The sequence below is a fragment of the Aquila chrysaetos genome, chromosome 22 (genome assembly GCF_900496995.4).
Source record: "Aquila chrysaetos chrysaetos chromosome 22, bAquChr1.4, whole genome shotgun sequence".
NCBI classification, from domain to species: Eukaryota; Metazoa; Chordata; class Aves; order Accipitriformes; family Accipitridae; genus Aquila; species Aquila chrysaetos.
This window is the reverse complement of record NC_044025.1, coordinates 4,256,831-4,279,584: the sequence shown is the minus strand read 5'-3', so window position 1 is coordinate 4,279,584 and position 22,754 is coordinate 4,256,831. Positions and strand designations below refer to the sequence as shown.

Sequence of the window (22,754 nt, the reverse complement as noted above, 5' to 3'; positions counted from 1 at the left end):
TTTTTGTAAAAATTTTTAAGTATTAAAAATATTCCATAGATATTCAGGCTAATTTTCAGTGGACTGTAAAGCCCAATTGTACTGTTATGACCCTGTATGGACCAATGATGAGTCTGTGGGAGCTAACATAACCTGGCAAATAAAACAGCAATCATGTTGCAAAAGTTGTTCCAGTTGCTAAACAGAAAAGGATGTTTTGTATGAAGAAAAGTGTCCTTCTTGCTTGCTTTTGACAGAGATAGTAGGACACAGCTTAAATGCTCTTATTTGCTTTATCTTGGTTTTAGTAGACTTGCATGGCAGCCTTCTACACTAGAGCAATTGAGGTTCTCAAGCATAGATTCACTGAGGCGCTTTCAGGTGACACGCTGCACTGCTGCAGAGCTCCAGTTTGACAATGGCTCTGTTAGCAGAGAAACTCACAGAAAAACAGTACCAGCGTGTGGGTAATTATTAGAGGGCAACCAATGCAAGTCAAATTGAACAGATCTTTCAATTTTGTATTTATACTGTATGCTGCAGACTGTTGGGATCCTGAGCCATCTTTGGATCACCTTATCTGGCACTGAAAACCTACTGAGGAAGTAAAGACTAATTTACTTAGCTGAGAAGCAAGATAAAATTATCTTTGTTCTCTGTGCTCTGTGGCTAGATTCTATCCACTACCTCAGACTCCTCTACGTTAACACAAGTGACACTTTCAATGTGCCTTTCCCTTGGTTTTGTTTCATAACTTGGAAGCTTTCTTAGCAAAACAAAATGTCATTTGTTGTCTAACAAGCAAAAAAACCATATTTCACATGCTTTCAGATGTACAAAGGTGCTACTGAACAAAATTACAAGCTAGACATTAAATGTAGCAGTGCTTCTGCTGAACTTTATGTCATATATCTTTCTAATGCCATGCACAGCAGCTCTCTGCGGTGACAGCAGAACTGGTTCTATTATGCACCAAAGCAAATTAATACTTTGCATGAAGGCTCAGGTTGAAATAGTTGATGGCTTCTTGTGTGCAGAAGCTATTCTGTTATGTGATTAGGCAAAACACATACTCATATTTATTTTCAAATTTCAATTGGGACATTTTTTAAACCATCTGTTTTTAGGATCAGCATTATTAACATTTTTTATATTACAAGAGAACCCCATCTACACAGAGAGCAGATGACCTTTTCTAGTAGCATATGCTGAATGTTATATATTTTAATTAATTTCACATAAAGAAATGGGTCATATTATTTACCTGCAACATAAAAATTCTGATGACCTTGAAAGAAAATTAAGATTATGTCCAATTTTGTATTACCTAATCTTTGCTACTTATCAGTATTTTGTTTATTTGACTTGGGGGTTGCAAATTTAACCAAAATTTCAGATAAATATCTTTGAAACACAGTTGAGCTAAAACCAAGATAACTATTTTTATATCACAAAGCAGAACTCCTGAGTACTTTTGGAAATGGCAATGATAATCAGGGAATTTTCAAATTAACTTTAAAGTGCTGTAAGCAAAATCTTGCCTTCCCTAGGACTTCATGAGTTAGTTTTGATTTCTGTATCTATTTCTGCTTGTGAAGTATCATTAAAGAAAATATATTTGCCAAAATTACTTATAAGAAACATGGGCTAAATTCACAGGGTTGAATTTGCACTTAAATCCAAATATGTGGTTCTCTGACTTTAAATTAGAGGAGAGCAGAATTTAGTCATGACCTGTTGTTATGTATTCTGGTTGTGTTGAGCAATTATATTTTTGTCTCCAATTGTCATGAGACTATGACAAATGGAAGTATGTGCTGTATGTATGCAATCACAGCCAACTAAAGTCTGCCTGCAGTTACTTCTCTTCACCTTCAATCAAACAAATGGATTAATACAGAAGAAACATTTTGCCTCATGTTCTTTTATTTCCTAGTTGCTAGATATGGTTCATTTAAGAAAAGTAACTAGTTTGAATTGTGTAGCCTTATAATGATTATCTGCAGCATTATGTGGCCAAAATCTTGTTTGGCAAAAGGTTTCAAGTTGTCAATAAAGTTGTTTGACATAATGGAAATAGGACACTTTTTTTCTCATGGGTACCTTTTCTGTTTTTATGGGATTCACGTACTTGCAATGAAATGACACCACAATGGTCTTCCATGTTTCTAAACATCAAATAATTATTTGAATTCCCTTGTCTATGTACAAAGTAGTATTTTCCCCAAAAAAGCCCTTTCCCTATTAAGAGAATAGAAAAATAGCACTATCATTTTTTTCCCTGCAACTAAGAATAATTACTGAGCAGAAATCTAGGCATATTGTCCTGGGTTTATAGCCAAATTCCTTTGTGTATCACTCTGAGCCACATGTTAGCACGAAGGACTACACAGCCATAAATCTTTAAAGTTGTTCCATATTAATATCGCATATATATGACAATTAAGGTCGCACTTATCTGACTGCTGATATGATTTTAAATCTTTTGTTCTTCCATTTCAGAATTCAAAGAAATAATGCAATAGTCTTGCAGTAAATCCACTGGGTAGAACGGCTTCACTATTTCAGTCACAAATTAAATACTTGTGCATTGTCATATTAAAAAAAACATTGTTGGCCCTGCAAAAAGGACATTCTTCTTCTCCTAAGGTTTCTCCAGTTGACCATTTGTCCAAAAATGAGTAAAAATGTTTACAAAGGCAGTTCTATCTTACTTCCAAAGGCACCAGTGTTCAATCTCCACGTTGTTCTCACGGTGCACACATTTTAGTAGTCGCTTACTTACAAATGCTAGCTTGAGTTTGTTAGTCCTTACAAGTATCCATTTCCATTATTTAATTAAACTTTTTGTTCAGAAAAGACACAGTATTTACATTTCAAATCCTATCATACTACTTAATCCATTTTTCTGGTGCTAGATTTACATTTAATTCAGGATTTGAATTACGCTCAACCTCATTGTTCCAAGTAATAGAGTTTATTAGGTTGGATATACACAATACTGCACATAATGAAAATGTGAGAAACAGAAGACTAAATTGCAAAGCCAACAATGGAGGAAAAAAAGACTAGCAATTTTGGGTGACTCCAGTTTGGAAGGCCAATGTGTTTCCAAGGCCTCGTTTTCAAAAAGCGTCACTGAAGTTTCCCACGGTGCCAAGAAGACCTGTCATAATTTCTTACTAATCAGACTAAGTCTGAAAAACACACTCTGTACATTTACAGAACTGGTGTCAAACTCCTTGTCTAACTGAAAAGAAAAATAAGATCTTCCATTCTCAGAAATGTTGTGGCTTTCTTTTCATATTTTATACACTAAGACAAACTGTCCTAGAACTTATGCTCAGTATCTTCGGGAAATACCTCTCACATTAATACAACTGTAATAAACCTCATGAGACTGCCTTCTCACTTGCTTACATGTATGAGAGATTTTTGCCATTTGGTGTTGAAAATAGGCTTCATAAAGTAGGAAGAGGAAGAAAAAATCTTTTAAAATTGTCTAGAAATTGATTCTTCCATTTACTGAAAAATGAGACTAAAAAATGAAATGAATGAGCTTTTAAGGTATTCTTAAACAGGGTGATGTATTTTTAAGAACAAATTAAATGACCAGCAAATGTGCATCAGTATTTCTGTAAATAAAAATTAACTTCTTATTTCTAGGTACATGCCTTAAGATGGAAGAGAATTTCCAGCTACCTGTCTTATGCATCACCAAAATGTAAAAGTAAGTAAAAACAACTTAATTACACACATATCTTCATGCATTAGAAAACATTTATTAGCTAGAGCATAACATGTGTATAACTCTTCCTTAAAAATAATGTTTACTAGTCATTTCTTATTCTGTCTTCCCAGTGCCACAGTGGCTTTGCTAAATCCCATAATTACAGAGAGTAATAAAATTGTTTTCTTGCCCCCCCCTTCCCATCCTTCCCCTGATTATCTAGTAGCTTTAAACCACTAATTAGACTAAAATATCTTAAGATTACTTTGCATTAGGAATATTCACCCCTGAAAATTATTCATATTAAATAATTCAACGAAAAAAATAACTTAAAAATAATCTTGTACTCCAAATTCATATTCATAATCCTTGTTGAAATAACTTTCCCATAGATTCAGCCAGTAAACCATATTGAAATGCCATATGATCACCTGTGTCACTGCATGATGCTATCCCAAGAAACAGGGCTTTCTCAAAGTGAGCTAAGTGGATCTCTGCACTGGGATTTATACAATGCAATAAAAAATGACAAAAAACACAAATGCAAATATATTTTAAAATATAATATTAGCATTGTCAACATGAAAGACTTTATTTACTGCACAGAAAAGAAAATATTCAGAATAGTGTAATTTGTTTCGGGGAATGCACAAAAAAGTTTCAACAACTAACACACAGTGTTTCTTTGCAAAATAGCCCTTTGCATGATGCTGAAGCTGAAATGGTTTTTGCCCACTGGTATCTACATTCTTGTAGAAGAAGGTCATTAGCCTCTATTGTGACTGCTCCTTTTGGATTACCTGTCTTTGTCTTTACACAAGTCAAACAATAAATAAAGGTAGTCTGTTAATATAGATTAGAGGTTAAACTGTTATTTATTGTCACATTTTATGGAGAGATTCTGTAGACACTGTTATTGACCTTCTCTGCCTACAAAATAAGAGTCATGTATTTATCCCAGGCAATCCATTTGCAATGAAAAAGAAATTATAGTCTTCCTGAAGAGGTACAGGCATGCATGCAGAAAATGAGGTACAATGATAAATCCTGATGAGGAACAGTTGCTGAGTTAAAGTGCGTCACAAATTCACATCATGTTATGTCTCTGAGCGTGTAAGATGAGGAAATACTTGAGAAACAACAGATTTCCTCCTGCAATTTTTGAAGTCTTCTTTTAAATGTCGTCTGGGATTTGCACAAAGTTGAGCATGAGAAAAGTACATAGCACATTTTCATTCCTTTGAGTTTACGTAGTAGAGAGCTATAAAAGTAAACAAATAAACAAAAAAATTAACATTCTCTTTCATGTGTTCCTTCAAGTAGAAATAGCTGAAGAAAAATCAACATAACAGCACCCCACTTACTGTGCCTTAATCACATTAACAGCATGCCCTTACATTGGTTTGTGACAGTACTTCTGCAACATACCCTAAATCAGAACACACCTCAGAAATAGGTCTGCAAGGGTTGCTGTAACCTGGAAACCATGAAAGTACTTCCTGTCTGCATATAGTATGGAAGCTTCTTGTTTAAAATGAAAAGAAACTCCTTATCTGAACATCCTGAATTGTGAGGATGTCAGAAATCCAGACTAAGCCTCCCATAATGCTAAAAATGGAGAGGAGGGAAAGAAAAAGAAGACCTCATAAAAATGTAATTTTCTCTTGCATAAAGCAGCCACAGTCTTCTGCTTCCTCATCCAATCTGTCTTTCAGTCCCAGACCTGACCCAATTCTGACCATTTAAAAACCTTTAAAATCCACTTCTTTCTGTAGCCCTTCCAGACTGCCTAGTTGTTACTTCACCTGTGATCACACCACAGTATTACAGACAGAAGTAAATGAACCATAATGCCTCTTTGAAGAAGAAATTATATCCATCCAAGACATGGCCTTCTTTCCTAAACTGACTTGTCTAAGTATGTGAAAAATGCTCAGAGGAGGCAGCAAAGAAGTCTTGCAGGCAGTTGGATAAACTACTGGTGGTACAGCTCTACATCATAGCAAAAGCAGAGCAGGGAAGGGAGTGCTCTACAGCCAAGTATGAGGTAGGTTAGAAGTGGTGGCAAAGAAACTGTCTTAACATTGCTTCTGCATTATGTCTTTGCAAAGGATTATACAAGTGCATCGTTCCCTTGCTGTCCAGAGCTAAACAGTCTGCAGGACACTGGTTGTTTGGCTGGTCAGACTAACAGAGGTAAGAGGACAGTCGTTTTACTTACTGCATCTTCCTTGTTTCAAAAGGAAAACACTTAGAGAAATTGAAATATTTTAAACGCTTGAAGAAGTAAGGTCATGGTTCATTTCCCAGCTGATGTCTGGGCAAGTACCTCTGAAGTCTACTGTGTTTAACTACTGGAGAAGCAATCTGATTAGTTTAAAATACTCATTTATTCTTCAGAGTAAACCCCAAATTCTTAAATTCATTAAATAAGACACATAGAGAAGTAAGTCCTTATGCAATGCTTTCTTACAAATATCTTTGTACAAATACAAATATTTCTTACAAATATCTTATACAAAAAGTATATGAAAAACAGCCAGGAAACATCATAAGGAAAGGAAGAAATTGTAGCGTAAAAATAAGATAACCACAAGAAACTTCTGAAGTTCTCAGGACAATGTTTATCTGGAAAAAACTATTGCTGTAAAGGAGAGTAAGCTAGATCTGACTGTACTAGCCACAACCTTGGATGTAATATAAGGTAAGAAAAATGTGAGACAAGATTTCACCTCCTCAACAGCATCTTAATGGTATGTTCCTGCTGACAACCTTGTTCTACCTAAAAGTTTGTTGAGTTCAATTGTGTTGCCCTCCTTGCAATGTCACTCTTAATTTGGAAAGAATGTCTACATATTGGTAAGGTTTCAGTAGCCACGTATTTTTCAGACAAAACATACCAAATCTAGTACTGATATTTTGTTTGCAAATGGATTGTTATGAAATATGCTTTTCATTTTTATAACTGCCTTCTTGGAAAATCTGTCATTTTAATGACCAAAGTTTTTCTTTTTCCCCTCTTATCTTGGAAAAGACCAAAATCTCCAAAGGAATTCTTTTCATGATAGCATGCTGGTTCAGATTTCTGCTTACTCTTGTTTTTAGACTCCCCAAAGCAGGATCTGCTGAATATGTCCTAATTTTGTTTTTGTTTAATGTACAAAGAATTTGTTACTTCCTTGCGTATCACACACTTTAAATTGAATCCTGTCTCCAAATACCTTCCAATGTCCCCCACAAATTTCTTGACAGTTCATCCTTTATATATACACCTCCACTTCTCTCTGAAGTATCCAAGCATTTGTGAATAAGTAAATTCCATCTCATTTTTCAAAAGAATATCTTAATTTAGTCAAACTGCAAGTCCTATACCTGACAAGATGGTAACTCAGGAATAAAATAAGCAGAAATACTTTAATGAAAGTGATTACCTTCAACTAAAAGTGACAAAAGTTTCAACATTTTTGTGAGGTGTATGTGGTTCTATGTTTCATGTTAAATGGATGACTTGTACAGTAACTTTTTTTTTAGCGTAAAATAGGTAGTGAGGGACGTTTGGTGAAACAGTGCCCCTTGCTGGGAGTTTTGTGTTATTGTTCCTGATTATATTGGTTTTGAAAGCTTGTGGCGAGATCAGTTTCTCATTTTAATGAGTTCATTCCTGGAGGGAATATTAAACACATTATTGCTAACAATAAGCACCACCTTGCTTATGTCACTGAATTATTTTAGTACTGGCTATAGAAAGAGGTGCATAAGACTGGGAATGAAAGGAAATAATGTTTTCAGTGACATTTTGATAACCCCCATTCACGAGCATACATGTTAGATCTGTCAAAGTGTACATCTGTAAAACTGAGTCTCAAATGACAGTATGGGCTTCTGCCCTGCCTGTGCCACAGGAATCCAGACTGCTTGTCTCACCAGCTCCCAAACAAGACCATTTTATGCCTGCCAACTTGAGATTCAAGAGCTACAGTGAGCTCTTCTCAGCTTTCAAATCATGAACAATAGACACTGCAGTACAAACGTTTTCTTGAAGTAATTAAACCTATCAGTTATGCACAAGCTGGCACAGAATCCAGTTTACATGCTGCTTTTGCAGGGAAAGAAAAATAGGAAAAATCTATGTTAATGAACAAAAAGCTGACATGATTCTAAATTTAAGCAAGGAGCAATTTGTTGGTGAGGAAGTAGGCTCTTTATTTCATTTCAGATTGTAGCCTTGCTTTAAAGGAAGTTTCATTTTGTCTTAGCTTGGATGCATTCATGTAAAGAGGTTTAAAAAGTATAATTAATTAACTTCTGCTGTCACAAAAGACAATACCTACGTCTCATTCTTTCTTTCTTTATTGAGGACACAGAGGGAATAATCACTATTGTGAGCATGCTTTGAAAAATGCAGAATACTGGAATAAATGGATAGCCTTTCTTACATAGGAACATAATCCCTGAAAAATTTTAAAATTTTCCCTGAAAAATTTTAAATCCATAAATCAAATTAACCCTTTTTCTTTACTGTGTGAGATTCACAGTGACCCATACTGCCATACTTACTGTTTCTGGCCCAAACTCTCATTGCTTGCATAGCTATCCACATCATAGTATTAGAGTGAATAGTTTCAGATGTGGTCAAGTTAACATCTAAACAATTCAGCCCAAAGTGCTTCCATTTACTGATCACATAATTAAGGCTTAGATAGATGAATAGGAACAATAGAATTGCTAGTTTTTAATGCATCATATGCCCGGGCATGTGTATTCCTGAGAAATCATACAATGGTTTGGGCTGGAAGGGAGCTTAAAGATCATCCAGTTCCAACCCCCCTGCCACAGGTTCCACTTCCACTAGACCAGGTTGCTCAAAGCCCCATCCAACCTGGCCTTGAACACCCCCTCCAGGGATGGGGCATCCACAACCTCTCTGGGCAACCTGTTCCAGTGCCTCACCAGCGTCACAGTAAAGAACCTCTTGCTTACATCTAATCTAAATCTACCCTCTAATGTGCATCATATTTTATATATACCACATAGACAATGAAGACTCAGTATTGTTCAAACCCAGCAAGATAATTTGAAATATGACCTTAAGAGTGACTTGTTCTGCTGTCCATATTACATCCATATCATAATTAAATATGGATTTTTTTTTTCCTCAAATACATTTTATTATTCAGTTATTTCTAATGTAGCTCAGCCTTTCTTTGACGTCACATACAGAGTCACATTTTACTGGGAGGTTACTGCTACTAATGCAATTATTCAGATTGATTCCTTCTGAAAACAATTAAATGGGTTGTTACTAGGCTTATTAACAAGGTTGCTGTTTATATCATGAGCTGTTTGCACTGTCCAAAATTTTTAGCTATCTGACAGGTGTACAGAGCTCTATTTAAAGTGACTGTATGTCACTTGTCCAGCTACTGTATCCTGTAGTCACTATGTTACTACTGGCAGACTTGCTAGCCTCGCAAGCTCTGCAGAGAGACCAGGTGTGAATGCTTCAGTGACTCATGCTCTTAAAATCAAGCTTCACCTTAGACTGAAGTACATTGGTAGGTGGAAGTTTAAAGTTCTTCTGCATCAGCTGTAATAATTTATTTGCTCATTTTCAGGTTGCCTATTCGCAGCCAAGTAAAATCAAATTTAGGGAGCTTTTTAAACCAAGATTTGAACTTACGTATTCCAAGACCTCTAGGCTGCACTACACAGAATGTTAAAGATGCTTCATTGCTGCCAATTCTGCTTCCCAGCAGCAAGGAAAGAGGGATTTAATCAGATAAGAGTGCCTGGGCACAGTGGTAAATTATGCAACACTTTTCAACAATGGCAAATACCAGTGTGATTAGGCACAGTAGACTCTACATCCAAAGCATTTAAAAGACCTAACAGACGTATATTTTATTGCATCAGCAGTTGCCAACAAATCCTTGCTAACGTGATCAAAGTGTTAATGAACAATGCCATGAAAGTTGCTCCTTGCAGCTTTTTCAAAAAGTCACCAAGGCCATGCCACCATGCTACTTACGCAGTAATGCTCACCTGCTGATTGACCTTTGTGTCAGAGAAACTTTTAAGAAGGAAGCAATAAAACAACCTTACCTGAATCATCTTTATGAAGTAAATTGACCTGTTTATTTTGGAATGACTACATACTTGTATTTGTGAATATTTTTATGGCACTTTAAGTCTTTTTTTCCACTGGAACAGTTATCAAAAACAAATGTATAATGGTTAGAAGACAGAATTCTTGAGAGTAAAACCAACAAGTAGGTAATAAAACATTAGGTATCAGAGAAATGATTAATTTTTGCTTCACCAAAGGTTGATTTGTAAGAGGTGCTAGGGCTTGTTATATGTACACAATGCACATTGCTGTGATGAGATATGATGATTGAAATAATTCAACATGGGATTTTACACTTCTAAATTCCTCTCTTTACTGTTTTTTATACTTTTCTTAAACATTTACATTGAAATTTCTTGTTAGAGGAAAAAGCTATAAAAAGCAGCCTAAGTGTTATAAAAAGCTTGGGCAGTAAAATGTCATCATTTTTCTCCAAAAAATAAATGCTCTCATGTCTTTCAGTGAAGGTCCATTGCTTCCTTTAAGTAATAATAAGGTGGAGCCAGGAGAGCATGTGGCTAGTGAAAGGAGGTAAAGTGATGAGCACAGAGCAGTGAGACTGAAATGATCCTAAAGTTTAGTGATCAGTTGTTGGTATCAGCCATGCCAAGGCAGCTAAGACCACAACTTATGATCGTATGATAAGGTGTAACAATTACTGTGTAAGTTACTGAGGGATTTGTACCAGACTAATGTAATTATCTAAGCAGAGCCCTTTTATGCCATGATATTTATTCTTCCTACTTTCTTTTTTTTATTTTAGAGACACACACACAGATTTTAACTGTTCAGTTGCTGAAATGACACAGTACTTTAGCCCTTAAAGGCCAAACTTTTTGTTGTATTCAAAGCTAAAAAGAAAAATCTCGTACTTCTGTTTGAATACCATTTTTGTGCTCTCACAGATTTAGTTCCAGTTTTTCTACTCTTTAGCAGAGCCTGGATTCTGAGGCAGCTCCTTAGGGTCCCTCTAGGTCTCTCTTTTTGTAGGCAAAGCCCAGGCTGGAGTCTGGGTCCTGTTCTGGGTGCAGGGCTCCACTTCGAGATAGCAACTAGTTTTCATAACTTTTCAAGTCAAGAGATTTTGTGGCTTCTTGGACCATTTCTTAATTCAACCAACCACTGGCTTTTTTTGGCCTCTCTCTTATGTGTGTAAGAACAAGATAGGTTTGTTAAAAGTACAGCTGGGCTTGGGTCATTCTTAAAAGCATAAGTTATCCTATGGCAAAAGATGATGTTAATTACCTCACTGCTGTGTGATGTTTGCTTGGCTGTTACATCGCCTACTCCTCATGAAAAGGTGTTTGTGTTAATCTGCTCTGTGCTCTCTCTCTTCTCCCTGAGACACAGAAATGGACAAAAGTTGGCAGAGCAAGATCTCTGTAAATCATAGTCAATCACTATCTGTAGTCTTTGTGTAATTCCATTTAGAAAATAAAAATACAAATACACACCCTGGAATCTGTAGTCTTGCTTTCTGAAGAGAGGAAAGCTGCTGGGCAGGAAATGAATGTTGCAGTGTCACAATGGACTGTCACAATGAATGAAGGAAATGAATGTCACAACCTTGATTTCTCAAGTTTGTGAAAAAAAAATCTGGTCTAATTGGGACAAAATTCAAAATCTCAACCAAAAAATAATGACTTGACAAATCATGACCAAAAAAAAAAAAAAGTGAAAGACTGTTTATGTCAGAATAATGAAAATATTCACTTGTGATACTTTAAAGATGGCAAGTTGAGACTGGCTTTTGAAATTCAGATTCACAGGTGTTGATTCAACTTTATGAACAGTTTATATTTGAATCTATGCTTTGTAACAGGATAAGTAGGAGGAAAGTTTATTAAAAAAATCTTGGTCAACTGTCCTGTTTACCTGAAAAGAGAGGTAGCTGATTCTTTTACAGCATTTATAACTTGCTATAATTATTTTCAATCTACTGTGATGTTTTAAAAACAAACCTGCTATCAGTAAACATGCTTTTGTTTTATGTACTACTAAATATATGTCCCATTATATATATGCCTGCCTACCAGTAACTGGTTGTGGGGAAAGGTAGCACAGAGTTCCTCAGAAGTTTATTTCAGGAAAGCTTTGCAGATGCAGAGCATGCAGAATGGAGTACATTGCAGAATACCCTCATGAAAGAATTGCTTGGGAAACCTAAAATAAGACTAGACACAAAACTGGTAAAATGTATAAAAAGGCATGCTGGCACAGTCAGGGAGCTAGAAAATCTAATCTGAAGCACAGTAACCTCTCCAGTTCTGTAACAAAACCCTGCAGATTCATTACAACCACGAACAAGGACCCTGACCAGCAGTGAACAATTTATTTTGTAGCTGCTCCTTTTTTAATAATCATCTCCATTGCAAGAGTGTAAATTCACAAGAAAATGTCTTTGTGCGATACTAATTCAAATTAAAATTACAGGAGGGATTATGTGAATAAAATACGGATGTAAGTTTGCTCAGAAAAAGTAAATATTTACACAGGTAAAGAAGTTTTCAATTTCATAGGTTACTTATTTTTTTAGAGTTAGCTCTTATAATTGTCAGCAACAAAAAACCTGCAATATTATGCATAAATTGGCAGTTAATGTCAGAATATTCTTACCATTTCTGTTTTACTTAATTTCAGGATATTTCATTTAACTTTAGAAGGAAATTAATAGTGATTTTCGTGTCCCAGAGGTGTCAAAAGAGTTATTAGGCAATATTAGGCATAAAGAAATAATCCCACTTTATTTTCATTCCTTCTGCGGACTGTGCAGAGGAATAATGTGGATGGATTAGGAAACTGGTGTAATACCTATCAAGTAATGTTATGTGTGAATGTCTATGAACTCTAAAAAGTTAAACTAACTATTTTATATTAGCTTCTTCAAGTGCTTGAGGAAGAAAGGAACAGAAATGACCTACTGTCAAACTGGCTTGTGAAGATCCACTTTCAATTGCCATTTTTATTTTCTTGGTGCATACAGAGCCTAATCCAGTGCTTTGTAAACAGGTTTCTGGCTGAACCCACAATTCTTTGCAGCAAGGATCTTTCTGCAACTTCAGTGAGAGCCAAGCAGGAAAGGGGGTAGCTTTGGGCATGTACTTTCAGGCTTTGCAGCCACATCAGAGTGCATGGATCTGCAAATGTTTGGGGGTATGCAACTCTAGTGGCACACCCACTATTTTGTGATATGCTCTCTGCAAGGCTAAATGACTAACCCTATCCATGCATGTAGTTGGGAGACATTGCTGCTACTGTTGATGGTTGTAGCTGAGTAAGCTAATTTCGGGAAGCAAGTCTTGTCTGGATGTAATATATATATAGCAAACAGAGCACCCTTTTATTTAAATATTATATCACACTTGCAGAAGGTATACCTGTGATGTCAGTGAAGAAAGCCTCACAATGTAACTTTATGAAGGTTCAGGAAATGGACTTGTCTCCTGCTGAGGAGTAACTAAAGCATCTGCCTGGTCTGGAATAGGATATTTTAATTGCAATCATTCAGATAATATGCAGTTCCACAGAGGATCTAGACGTTCTGGATTTTAGAGTATCTGTAATGAGGGTAAAAGATAGAGTGTGTAGGTATTAATTAGTTCTGGATTTGTTGAAACCCACAAAAAAGCTTTTCTTGATCCTTTTATTGATGTCAGCTCTGTGGTGACTCCAGTAGACTCCAGCAGACTCCAGCAGAAAATACTTTTTGTGAGTTTACTGGAGTCATCACACACCCGACATAGTTACAGAAAGGAGAGAGGCAGTTGGTATGGCTAATGTGCCATAACTTGTACCCAATGATGACTGGAATCTGTTTATTACCCTCCTGGAATGATACACAGGTCCATCCTGTGCAGGGAAAGAAAGAGGTGAGGGCTCTGAAATGATGCCTGGATTCATAGGACAAGTATATTTTCAGCTGTTAATAACTCTTGACAGCCTTATTCCACATTCCGCTTTGTTAAATTTATATATGGTGTTATTTCTTGTTCATACAATTTGCAAATATTAGGACTGACTTCCTTTATTTACAGCTAAAGCCAGCTCTTGCATTATTTGTGGGAACTGGAAGCACCTACCATTTCTTTGTGCTGTGATGCTATTCGAGTGTGTGTCTGTAGCATCATGTGTGTCTGCGCATCAATGTGGTAACCAAACTACACAGATCCTTTTTATGTTTTACCTAGCTTCCAAACTTCTTGAGAAATGAGGATAATAGAAAAAAATTTGTGAAACATTTCTGTGGTTAAATGTCAGTGCTAATACATCAGAATGCACAGAAATGGGTATTATGTATAACTATAGACATTTTGCTGCATTTAAATGTGCCTGATTTGTCATAAAATAATTTCTCTGTGGTTCCAAAGAAATCTAGTAATGTCATAAGAGATTTCACCCATTTAGAGTTTACAGGAGAAATTATCAACTCTCAGACTGGTTCCTGGAACAGTCTTCCAAATTCTCATTTTTGTCTTTTTGAGGGGTTTTGAGTTCTTTTTTTTTTTCCTTATAGAGTTTGATGGTACATTTAAAATTATTTTTATTAGAGAAAAAATGAAAGCAATGGTATTTATGTAAAACTAATCTGAACAGGACAGACCCTGAAAAGAAGCATAATTTTAGCATTAATTTTTATTTAATTTCTTAGTTATGACCCACAAGTGGTAAAGCAATGGGGAGAAGGACCTCACTTCTCATTTTTGGAAATATGATCAATAATATTACAAAGAGATATGTAATTGTTCACTTTACATTTTAGTTCTTGTAGGAACCTCACGAGAAACCTTAACTTTGACATGTAGAAGCATTTGTTAAATGCTATCTGCCTAGTAATGCTTATCAGTGGAGTCTGAAATATTGCGAGGATGATACTATCATAACTTAATTGGCCTGTGAGCCAGACAGCCTTCTGAGATGCTAATGAGTCCATTTATCCTTTGCAGGAAGTTGAAGCTTGATTAGACTTTTAAAGGTCTCTTTTGTGTCTTATTTCAACTGTTTTTCATGTTGACATCCTTGTAAAACTAAACAATAATATGGCATACCTCATTGCTCATGATATATCCAGGAGGCAAAAGTAAGTTTTTCATCTTTGCTCCCATCTAGACCCACCAGGCCTTGTACATTATGTGTGAAGTTCATTCAGTTGGCACCTGCAGCTCAGTAACGCTAATCATGCAGCAGCACAGTCTCTCTCTTGCTCAGTGATGCCAGGTGCCAAATGCAAGAGAGAGACAGAGGCCATTGTTGTTATTTCTTTTCCACACTCCCTCCTCTGCTGAGTGAGGTATATGCAGGTACAACCCCCATAGCATGTGACTCAGCTTACAGAGTTTCAGATACTGGGTCAGAAATATGTTGAGAGTTATAGCTACGGCATTTGTACAGGTATGTTACATTTCCTTCTCTGCTTGTCACATATCCACTTTCTCTCTCACTGAAAGTATTTTTAACACAGATATTGACTTTTATTTCTGTTAATAAGTTCTATTTTTGTGCTTTGTTTTGTATATTTATTTTCAAGCTAACATTCGCATTCGTACCTGTCTTAACTCATTTAACACAATGTGGGCATTACCATACTATGAGAAATCCGAGACAGGACATGCAAATGTGGGAAGATGAGGTCTTCGTCTGTGATGCTAAGTAGTTCCCACAAAATGATCATAGCTAGTAACTTGTTAAATTATATCGTAGTTATTTCAGAGCAGTCTTGTTCATATTTGAAAGATTGTTAGACTCCAGTTGAAATAACTGATTTCACACATTCTCTCTTCTGATAAAAGAATCTGAACAAAATGCTAGTATTTCAGTTTACTTATTTGTTTCAGAAGATAATGCAGCTTTGTCCATGTCTGCATGTACAATATGGCAGGTCATCCAGGTAGATGATTTTTGTGCAGACACAGACACAGCCAGGATACGTAAATATGAGATTTTCCCCAAGGTAAAGGCAAAAGTCAGAGTCAAAGACTAGCAGCTTACAGTTTGCTAGAGTCAGCAGTCCTCTTCCCAAGTTCAATAAAGAAAACCACCTGGATGACAGATTTTTTTTTTTTTTTTTTTTTTTTTTTTTTTTTTTTTTTTTTAAACACTGTAAACACAAATAAAACACAGCAAAGCACATTTGTGTGTGGCATGAGACCTGGAAGAGTTACTCATCAAAAGCTAACTTCAGTAAGGGAAGGTCCAGTTCTCTCAACTGCCACTGTAGTCAACAGAAAGAAAAAGGCTTCATTTTGGGTTATTTGAATTACCTTGAATTACCTAATGTGGTGGCACTGTGGGGGGTAATCAGATAGTATAGGGAGAGAGCCTAGGGTGTAGCTTTTGTGTCTTCCTTCCTCTTGCTACATCCCTACCCCCTAGGAGTACAGTATCACTCAGTGGGAAGCTAATACAATATGCTATTAAGGCAGTGGCATTGACTATCTGACATATATTACATACATGTCATTTTCACATTTGGACTAAATCACCAACCTTTTCAGCCAAGCATATTGCTGCGTTCAATTTACCTTTGCCTAATGCATTTTAATTGTCGGAAGGAGGTCCTCTAGTGGCTTCTTTTTTGTTGCTCTTTAGTTCTACCATTCCAATTTTCAGAGATTGTAATACTTACTGAGAGTGCATTATGTGGAATTTGTAACACATTTGTATTTATACAGCACGAACATCACTGCAAAAATTAAGTCTTTTATGTTTTTTTTATTCCAGACAGCCAATTTATCAAAAGCCTTAGTTACAGGCAAATGCCCCAGTCGAACAGCTGAGACAGGAATTGTATCAGATCTTTTGTTGTGCCTCCTACTGGCCATGTCATGAGTTAATAAAAAAGAAGTCTTCTGATAAGGAACAAAAGTAATCAAGCCTATAATTTCAAAATACTAATAGAATTTCCCTGAGCAGATTGTTATTCTTTTGTTCTTTTTAATTCTCATTTCTATACCTCTAATGCTTGTAGGATATTTCATGTAGTAATGTATGCAAGTTGGCAAATGAAAAATAATGTAGGCAATTACAATAGAAAGAGCTAACAGAAGCTGTAATATCTACATTGTGTCTCTAACCATTACAGTTTATAGTATTAAATGAATGTAAGTGAAGAAGGGATAATGTGCAGTGTAGCAAATGATAAACCTGACTTACTGATATTAGCATACTGCCTTATTTCTCTCTGCAGTATTTCAGGCAGTATGCTGTTATTGCTATGAAAATCTAGGAAGATAAAACAGCAGTATGGTAAGATATCTGTAAAAACTGAGCTGTTAAGCAATGCCATCTCAATCAAAACGGCTCAGCATTTTCCAAAAGGCAATCTGGAACCACTGATTTCTTAGGATCTGGAGGCAATTTCACAGTTCCTTGCTTTATAAACTTACTTTCCCCATGCGGATGAGAAAAATCTTGCTGAATGGAATTTGCTATGTGAAAGGATGTAGAGAAGTATATGTGAGTGTATATAAGAACTAGAAGCAGATATAGTTCTATAGCTCTAGATAGCTGCATGCTAATGAGTAAAGGTTCACAGTTGCCATGAAGTTCTATGTCATTTTTGTGGTTTTATTATGAATTGGAAAAACATATTATAACATCAGAAATCACTTTTATCATGAAATCCAAAAAGCATGAGGAATTCCTGAATGCTTCTTGAAAATCTTCCACCCAACTCCCAGATGTATCTGAATTTCACTTTAAAAAGCTCTGCAAGACTAGTTGTGCTTCCCAATTCCATTGGCTCAGACTTTGCATGCCAAGCAGGACTTCTGCTTTCATAAGTAGTTCTCCCTTTCCAAGACCACAAAAACCCCAAAAATATTTGTGAATCTCCCAAAGTTCCATTAAGCATAACATACATGATTAATTGCCCAAACTATCCCACCAGAACCTCATTGATATTTACTGTTTATCTCTTCGAAATTTAACCACCTAATCACCTGACTTTACTAAAAAATTGAACAGCACAAATGGTATATGTGGAAGAGCTGCAGGAAATATGCCTTTATTTTTACATAAAATTTATTCATACCAACTAAGCGGTTTCAACAAACAATTCCATCTGTATTAGCATTATACATGCACTTGTCTTCAATCATTGAATATTTACATCTTTAGCATCCCATATAATTAAATTAAATACTACATTTAAGAACTACTTAAAAGCTATAGTTTAAAACCTATTACCACATAAAAGAACTTTCCAGATCACCAAGTGGAGACCTTCCAGAGTATCTACAAAGCATAAGCTTATGCTATTTATTGTTCAAAAATATTTTTTAGAAAAATATTTCAGAGCAACAGGAAGCATCTTGTAGATTTAATGCTAGAATTTAAACTGTTCATGCAAACAAAGACTAGACAAGAACATCTGAGATGTTAGAACCTGATGTGCTGTGAGCTTGAAAACCATAGCACTGACCAGAAAAATATTTACCAGTCAAGCAACAGAAGGAAACAGGACTCTATATAGTGATGTCCACCTTCCACTCGGATGCCACCGTGTATTTTCTTAGTTCTTTGCCCACTGTAGGGAAAGTATTAAAGTAGATGCTGAGGTAGGCATCCTCATGTATTGCCTTCTATAATCTGTTTCTGTTCAGGGTCTCCTTAAATGAAAATTAGCATCTAAAATGGAAAGCAATGATATGTGCCTCTAAGTCTATAATGGTATGCATACAGCAATCAACAAACTTAAGTATGCAGACAAGCACTTACTAAATTAAGTAAGTGCAGGATTTTACATGGTCTGAACAGTTGTTTAGTTTTTTCAAATGTATGCATTTAATATAATCAGTTTCTTAGAGCAACACAGACTTGATTACATTGCTGCTGTGAAATACTGTAATGGTTTTCATTCTGTAGGTGGAACACTAGTTTTTTAATGTTTTCTTAATCAAGTATTATTAAAACATTCTCAGAAAAGTATATTATATGTTATATAATTTCTTGAATTTTTCTGGCTGAAAACTCCTTAAGCAGTGGAGTTTCACAACCCAATATACTATGTCACAAATATATATTTTAAGTCAGGGTTTACTCCTTTTGGTTCATGAGCATGTATTAAGGTGAGCCAGTTCACTTAGCAATCTTTTCTACCTGCCACTCTTTGCCTCGACTAATTGGATTGTAAACTTCTCAAGACAAAGTCTGGCTTTTGCTTTACTGTTTTGTACCATGACCTGGTCAGGCTTTTTTTGGCCTTCAGCATTTACTAGTTTTCATCAGTGAAAATCCTACATGTGCTCTAAAGTTTATGGAATACATTATTTCATCAGAAATAACTGTCATATATTGAGGTTGCATGATTTTTTGTGTGTGTTAGTTTGGTTTCTATTTGACTTTCCTTGCAATCTGGATTAACATTTTTTATACTCAGGCAATGGTAAAAAAGCAGTTTCTCTTTTGTTAGAGCTTTTCATGTGAATGTTTAATAACATGCATTGAAACTTTAGACTCTCCTATTAGATGCACTAGGAAATTTTTATGAAAGCTAAAGCTTTCAAAGTAACAGCAAATGGTTATATTTTCAGGAAAAGTTTATTTCCTTGTATCTCATCTCCTATGTATTGCAGTGTTTGTAAATATGATTTCCTTAAAAGACAGACTCTATTAATGTTTATTAAGCCACTCACTAAAATACTGTTTGTCTTTGAAGTAAATAGATTTTTGTCTACTTCCCATTAGAACAATTTCTTTAAAATATTTTTGTAACCTTGAGATACAACATGAGATCACGGTCTCTCTCTTTTTACTTCATCTCTGATTGTACAGGAGAATAAATTTGGATATCCTTTATTTTGAAATCCTCCTGTTCAGTGGTTGTATATTTAATTGTTTTATTTTTGCTTGAAATTATATTCAAAGTAATTTACTGCAGAGGTGAGGAAGGCAGTTCTGTAAAGTGATCTGCACTGTTTTACTTGCCTGCAGTGCTTGCTGATTCACATCATAATCCTAAATTCATGATCTGAAATATATTTCTAGTCTTCCTGATCTTTTTTCCTCCTTAGGGAACTGGTTTGGGAGTAATTCTGCCTTTATCCAAGATTCATAAAGGTGGCTGAATGGCTTCACCTTCCGTAACTGAATGTGTTCTCAGAAAGACTCCAGGGAGACAGCTGTTTCATGTGTTAAAGTAGCATACGCAGCCAGATCAGCCCATGATTAAAAAGACTTACAATCAACTTCAACTGCATGTATCTTTGCACATAAACCTGTACATTTATTTTAGGCAAAGCTGAAACTGCAGCTCATAAACTCACATGCTGATATGAAATTGTTGGCAACACTTATGAGAACACTCCTCACATAGAGATGTACCTTAATAATTTAGATTTTTCATTTTGAAGTATTACCTTATAAAGAAATTCAGAAAATATTTCAGTTCCAAGTAATTTTGATTGTAGAAATTAAATATGTCTTACTTTCCTTTTTCTTCTTAAAAGAAAATGCCTTTTACAATCAACTTCCTACACTGTTAGTCACCTTGCTTGTTAATATCTCAAATTACTGAAGATTATTTTCAGAAAGGCCTTGCCTTTAAGAACCACTCTACTTGGTTCATCCAATTAGTTCTGGCAACCCAGTTTATTGTACACATTTTGAATCTAATTTTTCTGGTGGTTACAATATTCTATTTTTCCTTCTACAGTTTATTCACAGAATAATTTAAGTATGATGTGACAGATTATTTATAGGATGTGGAAAAAAAACCCAAATGTAGAAAGCAAACAAATAAAATATTTGAACAGATGTCAATGTGGAACTGCCTCCCATGTCTCAAAAAACTCCCCCTTACTCGATAATTCACTTCTTTGGAGGTCAGCTATATCTTTCCCCTTCCCTAGTACCATATTAGGATAGTACACCTGTTTTTCCTAGCAGTTTCTACAGTAGAGGAGGTGCCTGTTTATCTTCATTATAGCTTCCTCTGCTAACCCCATTCCTGGCACCCATTTAAGCATTTTCCTTTACAGGTTATTGAAGAAAATAACTTCTCCTTATACTAACACAAATGTTTTCAGGAACTTGCTAGGCTACTGTTTTACTTTTTTGTACATATATTTTATATATATTTTATATATTCTTTTATATGTAGGAGATATATAAAAACACATTGTTGTATCTTTTCTTTGTACACACCTATACTCTGGTGTTCTGCCAGCAAAATCACCAGCTTCTGCAAACCATGGAGGACTTCTTCCTTAGAGGCATACAGAAAGGGCACAGCTAACTTGTTTGCACCGGGGTCCTTGCAAGACCTTATAAACTGAAAGACTATAGTACAGGAATTAGTGCACATGTAAAGTGTTTCCTGCTCTGCATTTCTCATTTTCAGAAAGCTGTACAATCTAAGCAGCATATCATGTTTTCTCTTTGAATCACAGTTTAATTGAGCCTTAACAGAAGATGTTATTCTGCGTTGCAATTTAGCTTCAACCGCAGTCACAAAACAACACATTTAGAACGCTTTATTTTAAATAAGAAGTTTTGTGAAAGCATACCCCTGAAAAAGACAGAGAATGGAAAAGTAAATGGCAGGCAGCAGACTTCTCTGTCTATCCGTCCTCTACTGCACATCCAAGTAATTCTGCTTTCCTCTGAGATACTGGTAACCCTCCTCCGCTGGTGCCAAACAGCAAGTTCAAAATACAGATGAATGCTGAGCAGCAGGAAAAGTGGTTGCAGTAAATTAAATAAAAGTGCTGACAGCCGTTCCCCTGGTTGGTGTCCGTTGCTTTAAGTACCATGGGGCACACACTGGGGAAGAAATGAACGATTCCCAAATCCAGGTCATTATTTAGCAGTTTTTGCTGATTTCAACTCACGTCAGATATGTGCATCTAAGGGCAGTGTTCACTGTTGTACTGTAGTCTAAATTGATAAATCTGTATAGCAAAGTGCCTTTCTTGTGTTCCTTGAATTTAAGTTCATTATTTGATCTTTACTTCTCATAAATTACTCTTACTCCATGTGAATTTAAATCAATGACAAAAAGGAACTGACTGCTTATAAATTAGTTGCTGCAACTTGCAATAAGCACTCCACAGGCAGGGCCTCAGAGGACAAGAGGAAATCACCATTCACCACTCCCCGGTTGACACCTCAGCCCTCTCTGCTGGGTTTCTTCTTCAGCTCTTGCAACATTTGTGGTTACTTTTTACCTCCCACTCCTAAAATCACAACTCCTACAGGGCTCTCGCAACTTACCGACGTTTCATGTGCTGGAAGAGGGACACATCACGGGGCTTTCCTTGCTGAGCAAAGCAGAAGGCAGCGAAGCACTAGGGCTGCCCGTGCACGGGGGCACGGACTTCCTCCTGCTCCTGTCGGCGAGGGCTGCTGCCTGCCCCAGGCCAGGGGAGCCATCGGCAGCGCCCAGGGGATCGGTACCTCCCAGGGCCGAATTGGAGCGACCAGCTCGCCCTGCTGCCCGCTGGGCCGAAGCCGTGGCGCAGCCAGGCTGTGGTAAGGGCAGGCTCCTCACCTCTGGTGGAAAGGGCTGCCTTGCCGCCTGCCTGCAGACCCCACCAGCACCTGCGAGGTGCCGGGGGTCAGCCAGGCTGCGGTTTCCTCAGGGACGGGCCTTGCTTGCCTTCGTGGCGGCGGGGGAGGAGGAACAAAATCACGCTGTGCTATCTGGTGTTCTGCGAGTTTTGCTGCTAGCACCCGCTGTGCGTGCAGGGGAGCGGGGGCGACCGGAGGCCTGGCTGTGTACCGCCCCGGCCTACACCTGGAGGCAGGGCCTCGGGCACCAGCGCCCTGGGAGACGAGAGGCTTTATATGCCTGCGTGCCATGGAGGGTTGGCGCCAGTGGTTCTGACTCTCAGCAAGCCTACCTGCCCAAGAAGCGCCCCCAAGAACAGGAGAGTGCTGTTACCACGGCCTGACCAATCTGTGAGGTAGCTGCCATCGCTC

General features: G+C 36.7%; 1 protein-coding gene across 1 annotated transcript in view; it reads left to right on the top strand.

The window, feature by feature from the left end:
- Nucleotides 1–22,754, top strand: part of C22H5orf58 (chromosome 22 C5orf58 homolog) — a 34,753-nt gene that overhangs the window by 8,837 nt on the left and 3,162 nt on the right. The window contains exons 2-3 of the mRNA XM_029998301.1: nucleotides 3,646–3,709; nucleotides 5,821–5,905. Of these exons, the coding sequence (XP_029854161.1) occupies nucleotides 3,689–3,709; nucleotides 5,821–5,905 (106 nt within the window). The 5' untranslated portion in view covers nucleotides 3,646–3,688. The remainder of the gene's footprint in view (nucleotides 1–3,645; nucleotides 3,710–5,820; nucleotides 5,906–22,754) is intronic.